This window comes from Lathyrus oleraceus, chromosome 4, assembly GCF_024323335.1.
Source record: "Lathyrus oleraceus cultivar Zhongwan6 chromosome 4, CAAS_Psat_ZW6_1.0, whole genome shotgun sequence".
NCBI lineage: Eukaryota > Viridiplantae > Streptophyta > Magnoliopsida > Fabales > Fabaceae > Lathyrus > Lathyrus oleraceus.
The window spans coordinates 83733548-83742174 of NC_066582.1; the positions used below are offsets into that span (position 1 = coordinate 83733548).

General features: G+C 35.9%; 1 protein-coding gene across 1 annotated transcript; it reads left to right on the top strand.

The window, feature by feature from the left end:
- The first annotated feature begins 449 nt into the window (after positions 1-449).
- LOC127136125 (secreted RxLR effector protein 161-like) lies at positions 450-1076 on the top strand. Its single transcript, XM_051062721.1, has one exon. It carries the CDS (start codon positions 450-452, stop codon positions 1074-1076), a length of 627 nt encoding a protein of 208 aa, XP_050918678.1.
- The last annotated feature ends 7551 nt before the right edge of the window (positions 1077-8627 follow it).

An 8627-nucleotide genomic window follows, 5' to 3' on the forward strand; every position in this document is an offset into this window, starting at 1 on the left:
CACAAAGCAAGGTTAGTAACAAGAGGATTTCTACATGAATTTGAGTTAGATTACTTTGAGGTGTTTGCACCTGTAGCTAGACATGAAATAATCAAATTAATGATTATTATAGTTGCAAATAGGAATTGGTTGTCTAATACATCTGGATTTGAAATCTGCCTTTCTAAGTGGTCCATTGCAATAAGAGGTATACATGTCATAATCTCTTGGATTTATGAAAAAGAATCAGGAAGGGATGGTGTACAGGTTACATAAACTGTTGTATGGACTGAAACAAGCTCCTAGAGCTTGGAATTTTAAAAATAGGTTCATTTTTCAATCTCCAAAGATTTAGAAAGTGTGAGATAGAGTATGTTGTCTATGTTTGGCATACTTCCGAAGGCAATATGATTCTGATATGTCTCTATGTTGATGACATATTGCTGACAAGAAGTTGTCCATATGAGATAATGAAGTTCAAGAAGGCGCCGATGAATGAGTTTGAGATGACTGATTTGGGAAATATGGTATATTCCAGGGTAAAGATTTTGTACTCGGTGATGGGTATCATATTGCATCAACTGAAGTATGAGTTTGAACTTCTAAAGATATTCGAGCTGACAAATTACAAGACTGCAATCACACCTGCTAAAATAAATTACAAGTTGGATTCTGATGTTGAGGGTGATAATGTAGATGCTACAACTTTTAAGCAGTTGGTTGGCTCATTGAGATATCTCTGTAGCACCAGACCTGACATATGTTATGCAGTTGGAATGGTAAGTAGGTTTATAAACAAACCAAAGTGGTCACATTACCAAGTTGTTGTTAGGATTTTGAGGTATATTAAAGAGACTCTGAAGTATGGAGTGTTATTTCCTTCTGGTGTTAAGTATGAATCAGAACTGATGTGCTATTCAGATTCTAATTGGTGTGGAGACAGAGTTGACAGAAGAAGTACTTCTGGATATTTTTTCAAGTATTTGGGAGGTCCTATCTCTTGGTTCTCCAAGAAGAAACTATTGGTTGCATTGTCATTATGTGAAGATGGGTACATTGCAGGTGCTTTGTCTGCATGTCAAGCTATTGGCTTATGAATTTTTTGCGGGATCTAAAGATCAAAGTGAACAAGCATGTGAAGCTGATGATTGACAACAAATAAGCCATAAGCCTTGCCAAAAATCTAGTGTTTCATGGGAGAAGCAAGCATATTGGCACAAAGTTTTATTTTTTGAGGAATCAGGTTCCAAATGGAATGTTAAAAGTTATGTATTGTAGCACCCCGAAACAACTTGCAGATGTGTTGACTAAAGCTGTCAAGACTAAACACTTTATCAATTTGAGGGATGGATTGGTGATGTAGATTTTAGTTAGTTGTATATGAATTAAAGGATGTTGTTAGATATAATTCATAGTTCATAAATGTTGTTGCTCAGAAGCTATAAGCTTCAGAACCTTACTCAATGTAGATGAGAAGTTGGTGCTCAAAACCATAGTGTTAGCTTCTGAATTGTAGTTATTTTTAAGTTTTCAGAAGCATAGATTAGTATTTTGCCTACATGGAATTTTTAGTTTTGTATTTAAACAAGTTGTGTAACAGAATTGCATAATATCATCTTTCAGTGAAAAGTTAGTTACATTTTTCTCTCTCTTTCTCTCTTTTCCTATTTTCATGTTCATCTTCATCTTCAACATTGTGCACCAACATAGATTTCCTTGAAATATATAAATTTTTGTTCGCGAGAGCGCACTACATTTGGGAGGAACACAATGTGTTTGGGAAACAGAGTGTGTTTACAGGGACACGATTTACTCCTATGTTTTTTTTCCAAAATGCAGTGTTTTAGACAAACATAATGCATTTCATCTTAAACCTTAAAAACGTGCTTTTTTGGCCTTTTTTTTTACGAGTGACTTTTGAGAGTCATTAAAGTGTAATTATCGTGAGAAAAATTTATAGAAGGAAAATGGATATATTTTTAGGTTGAAGGCTATAAATTAGAAGATCTTGTAGATATTTGAGGGGGTTGAAAAATATTGGAAATCCACTAAAACCCATGGAGAATTTCAATTAATCTTGATGAACAAGATTGTTATTACCCACACAGTGACAATAAAATAAAAGAATAATGGAGAAAGAAAGAAAGTAAAGAACGATGAAGGAGAAGAAGAATTAAATTCTGCAGAGTTTCTCTCTGCCCACAAAATGTGGAAAACTTCTTATTCACTTTGCAACTGCAAAATACCGTGAATTACAATGTTATGAGTATTATATTCACTTCATTACAAAAAATAAGGGTTACTCCCTCTATTTATAGATTTAGGTTAACTTGAACCTCAAGGCAAATCCCAAAACTATAAAAGCCCAAAACAACTAACACTACTAAAATATGCCTACGTCGAAATCTTGTGTGAAGAAACATGCTTCGATACTTCGACACACTAACACAACTCAACACACTAGGTGGTTCGACACTTCCTTGATTCTGTCGAGCAACTTGCTTCGAAACATGGAATTACAATTCAACACACCGCCTAATTCATTGTGTCTAAGCTATCTAAATTTATCATAGCTCTTAGTCTTCTGAAACTTCGACCACACTCCCTCTGTCATGATATCTGCAATTTGATTCTTAGTTTTGTAGTGTTCCACATTCATCTTCCCACCTGTTACCCACTCTCGAAGATAATTGAACCTCATTTTGATGTGCTTGCTTCGACCATGTGCTATCAGATTCTTCGCCAGATTGATATCTGATATGTTGCCGATCTTCATAGTAATTGCTCCATGACTCTTCGATGTTATCTCTTCGATCAGATTCACCATCCATGTTGCTTGACATATACAAAGAGAAGCAACTATGTATTCTGCTTCGCACGACGATAATGCCACTACTGGTTCCTTTCTAGAACTCCAAGCAACTGCTACATCACCTAACGTAAACACATAGCCAATTATGGATTTTCGATCCTCAGGATCACTACACCAACTTAAGTCGGTGTATCCCACTAATTTGCATTATTTTCCTTCATCAGCTGCAGGAAACAAAATTCCATAGTCGAGAGTTCCTTTCAAATGCCTTAGTATCCTCTTTGTCGTTGCTAGATGTGATACCCTTGGCTTCTGCATGAACCTACTCATCATACCTACATTGTATGCTAAGTCAGGTCTTGTATGACAAAGGTATCAAAGTGACCCAATAAGTATTCTATATTGGATTGGATCGAAATCATCTTCATCTGAATCTTTTGACAGGTGTAATTTGGGCTCAGCTGGAGTCGAAGTTGGGTTGCAATCTTACATCTCAAATCTCTTGAGTATTTTGCTTGCATACCTTCTTTTGTGCATCATCAAACCTCTACCACTCTTGAAGCATTAGATTCCAAGGAAATATGAAATGTCACCCAGATCTGAAATTTCGAATTCCTTGTTGAGATCACCTTTAAAGTCTTCGATCTCCTTCTTGCAACTACTTGGTATCAACAGGTCATCGACATAGAGACATAGTATAAATAATTCACTATTACTTCTTCTTACATATACTCCATGTTCACTTGCGCACTTCACAAATTCCTTCTCCCTTAGAAAGCCATTTATCTTCTTGTTCCAAGCTCTTTGAGCTTGTTTAAGTTCGTACAGGGCTTTATGCAGCCTGTACACTTTTCTTTCTTCGCCATGTTTCACAAACCCAACTGGTTGTGCAACATAAACTTATTCTTCTAAGGGGCCATTAAGGAATTCATATTTCACTTCCATCTGACACATCTGCTAGTTGTTCATGTTTGCTAGACCAACAACCAACCTGATTGTTTTGATTCTAGCAACAGGTGCAAAAACTTCATCGAAGTTGATTCCTTCTTTATGAAGAAATCCTTTCGCCATAAGTCTCGCCTTATGTCAAGTCACTTCCGCTTTGGGATTCAACTTCACCTTGTATACCCACTTCACATCGATTTCCTTCTTGTCTTGAGGCAATTCGACAAGTGACAAAGTGTTGTTGACTTCGATTGACTTCAGTTCTTCGTCCATTGCTTTCATCCATTTCGAATCTTTCAATGTCTCAGCTGCATTGATAGGTTCGACATCTGCATATAAAACATAATGTACCAGCTCACCTTCTTCATCGACCACATCATATGATGTAATCATACATTCTTGCAACCTTGCAGGCATGTGTCTTGTTCTTTGGGGTCTGCTTGGGCCTGCTTCACCTCTGACTTCTTCCTGTCGAACTTCTCTTTCGACTTCACTAGCTGGTTCATTACAAAAGATTCTCACTGAATCTTTCTTGACATTATCAGTCCAATCCCACCCCTTAAGCTCATTTATGATCACGTCCCTGCTGATCACCACTTGCTTATTCACTGGGTCGAACAACTTGTATCCTCTAGTCGAATGATATCCTATCTGGATCATCTGATTCGACTTATCATCAAGTTTTCTTCTCAACTGATCTAGCACATGTCTATGTGTTATAGATCCAAACACCTTCAGATGACTTAAGCTAGGCTTGACACCAGACCAACATTCTTCTAGCGTGATTCCTTCTAGCTTCTTCGTCAGACATCTGTTCAGGATATATGTCGCAGTCGACACAGCTTCTCCCCATAATTCTTTGGGTATATTCTTGCCTTTCAACATACTTCTAACCATATTCATGATGGTTTTATCCTTCCTTTCTGTGACTCCATTCTGTTGTGGAGTGTAGGGTGGCACCACCTCATGCACAATCCCTTCTTTCACACATAATGCATCAGAGTCTTTCAACACATATTCTTAACCACCACCAATCCTCAAAATCTTGATCTTTCAACCGCTCTGTCTTTTGACCATAGATTTAAACTTGGGAAACACCTCGATCACTTCACTTTTCTTCTTGATCATGTAAGACCATAATTTTCGACTGAAATCATCTATGAATGTAACAAAGTATTTGTTACCTCCAATCGAATCCACTTGGAGATGACTACATACATCAGAGTATATGACTTCAAGAATTGCCTTCGACCTGCTTCCTGCATCCTTACTGAAGTTGTTCTTATGCTGCTTAGCTTGCACACATTCTTCACATACTTCGTTTGGAGTGTCGATTTCTGGTAATCCTGAAACCATATCCTTATCTTCAAATCTCTGATGTCTTTGAAATTGAGATGGCCAAATCTATAATGTCATATCCATTCATCTCTGTTGGCTGCTGTTGCAAGGCACATATGCTCCATCACATTAAGCTCAATCTTGAAGGTTTTATTATGAGACATTTAAGCCTTCAAGATCAACCTTCCATTTGAGTCGAGAATTATCATCATCTTGTCTTCGATTGACACTCTGTAGTTCTTTTCGACTAACTTCCATATGCTGAGAAAATTACTCTTCATGCTTGGTATGTACAGCACATTTGAAATTACTGACCTCTTGCCATCTTTCCTCATAATCAGAACATCACCAACACCTTCAGCTGCTAGAGTGTTGTCATTTGCAAATTTCACCATGTTCTTCATTGAGGGATTTATGTTGACAAACCAATCTTTTCTTCTAGACATGTGTTATGAGCATCCTAAGTCCAAGTACCACTGGTCCTTGAATCACTCTTCATCTCTTGTTGTAACTATCAAAAACGTCTCTTCTTCTTCATGTTTCTCCAACTTTGCATAAGTTTCTTGATTCTTCTGCTTTTCTGGACAATCGCTAGAATAGTGACCATACCTTTGACAATTGTAACACTGAATGTGACTCTTGTTTGGATTTTGACCATCACCTCTTCCTCTACCTGCAACACCACCTCTTTGGTTGCCTTGGTTCCAGGGTTTTCTCTGATTCGACCAGTTTTCTTTTTGCTGATTTCGACTAGTCGAATTGTTGTAACCTCCTCTGCCTTTGTTGCCATTCCGGCTTCCTTTGCCTTTTCTTTCTTTTGTTGATTGAGCCTGCAAAGCCATATCACTCTTCGACTTTCCTGCAGCTCTTTCAGCCATTCTTTGTTCATGAGATTCAAGTGTCCCTTGAAACTCTTCCTTTGTCAATTTTGACAAATCTTTTGACTCTTCTATGGCTACTACCACGTGGTCGAACTTTGGAGCCAACGACCTCAAGATCTTTCCAACAACAGATCTTGATGTTAACACTTCTCTACATACTTTGATTTGATTCACCAGTTTTGTAACCTTGGTGAAAAAATCAGTTATGCTTTCATTGTCTTCCATCTGAAGCAATTCATACGTTCTTTTGTGAGTTTGTAACCTCACCTCTTTCACCTTCTCCGCGCCTCCAAACGATTTCTCCCAAGTTTCCGATGCTTCTTTCGCTGACTCTGCATCAATAACATTTTCAAAGTTATCTGCATCAATAACATTTTCAAAGTTATCTGCATCAACACATTGATGGATTATAAAGAGAGCTTTATAATATTTCTTCATCAATTCTTTATGTGCAGCCTTTTCTTGATTTGTCGCGGCTTCTGCAAGCGTTGTTACTCTTTCCTTCACAAGATCCCAAAGATCTTGATAACATAACACAACCTTTATCTGCTTGCATCAATTCTCGTAATTGTTGTTCTTGAGAATCAGAAGATTTGCTGGAAAATGTCCGTTTGGATGATTCGTTACCATGGTGATTTTCTTCCCACGAATCGATTAACTGGAGCTCTTGATACCAGATGTTGAAAATCCATCAAAATCTATGGAGAATTTCAATCAATCTTGATGAACAAGATTGTTATCACCCACATAATAACAATAAAATAAAAGAACAATGGAGAAAGAAAGAAAGTAAAGAACAATGAAGAAGAAGAATTAAATTCTGCAGAGTTTCTCTTTGCCCACAAACTGTGGAAAACTTCTTATTCATTTTGCAACTGCAAAATACTGTGAATTACAATGTTATGAATACTCTATTCACTTCATTACAAAAAATAAGGGTTACTCCCTCTATTTATAGATTTAGGTTAACTTGGACCTCAAGTCAAAACTCAAAATTATAAGAACCCAAAAATAGCTAACACTACTAAAATAGACCTAAGTCGAAATCCTGTGTGAAGCAACATGCTTCGACACTTTGACACACTAACACAACTCAACACACTAGGTGGTTCGACACTTCCTTACTTCTGTCGAGCAACCTGCTTCGACACAATGAATTACAATTCAACAAGAAATACTTCTAAATACATTTAATTTGTGTGATTCATATATTGAGAATTTAAGAGATTAAAAAATACTTACATAAAAAAATATGAGATATTCTTGAAAATTTGGAATGCTATTTTTCTATAACTCATTTATATTTATATCAACTCTTAAAGTATAATAAATTAAAGAGTTATTCTTTCTCAAATTATAGATCAATTCGATCAAATTAAATAAACAAATTCTTTATATAGCTGTCTTTTATCTTCTGATTTTATCTTCTGATTATTCTTGTTAGTGTGAATTAACTATCACTCATATGGTGCATACATATCTATTTATCTATTTATAATTATTAATTCTGAGACGCGAATCCTTCAATTGACACGTAAGCTATTATACATGTTCCGAATGCATTTCATCCCAGTACGTTTTTTCTATATCTATTTATAATTTGTATGTATACATTATTCAAAAGGCAAAACTAATTGAATAGAGTAGCATAGAGAATCCATTCCACTGTGGTTCTTTCTTGTGATCTGAAAAGTCCAACATGAGAGCATAAGGTCCCACATTTTCTTTTGCTTAAGCAGGACAAAATGGTCAATACAGTAAAATATTTGACCAACAGTACTAGTATCATCAGATAACAACTCTTATACTTTTTTTCAACAGACAGATTTTCTCACAGAAGAATCACTTGCATATCTTGCCATAATAGATATTACAGCAAAAAAAGTTTAAAGTGTTGTACAATGATTTTTTTTATGGTATTTTGCTCTACTTGATTAAGCATTTAATTATTACTTTTGTACCTTTGTCCTTTTATTTTTGTAAATAAATTTTACTTTTGATTTAATAGCATGGGCAAGGCAACAACTACCTCAAGTTCCAATGAAGATGATGATGATGATTGAAAAAGTAGGGAGTACTATTTATTGTTCATGAATGAAGGTAAGTTCATTCATTTACATCATCTTAATGTCATTAAATGATTGACAAGTTTAATGTAACAATAAATAATCTGTGTTTTCTTGTATCTACATCCATGTCATAGGATTCCATTATAAGAGAAGGAAAAAACATTAAAACAACTTGTGTGACATAAAATGTTAGATCTTGTGTTTAAGAGTTACTACAAGAAAATATCAACAAAAAAGATGATGATGAATATGATTTCAGTTAGTGCAAGAAAGCTTGAACAGAAAAGATGATGATAAATATGATTAGAGTTGTAAGTATTGTATAAATATTGTTATAGGCAGCTCACAAGGGCCACGACGCGCGGAAAGACGGACAAAATTGGTCGAAATGTCCAATCGCAAGCATCGTGCGACTTCGCGCCAAGTGAGGCTCAAAAAGACGGACAAGCACCCGACAGACATTTGTGTCTCACAACGAATAATCGATCTTTCGTCATCCAATGCGTCTCATATGATTTCATTGTTAGAAATCAATCAGAACATCCTCAACATAGGTCTATGGTAAAACTACAATATCTAGCTTCTTAAAAAATGATTGGAATA

Excerpts from the sequence above, each read along its gene's own strand:
- LOC127136125 (XM_051062721.1), top strand. The coding sequence starts at position 450 with ATGAAGTTCAAGAAGGCGCCGATGAATGAGTTTGAGATGACTGATTTG.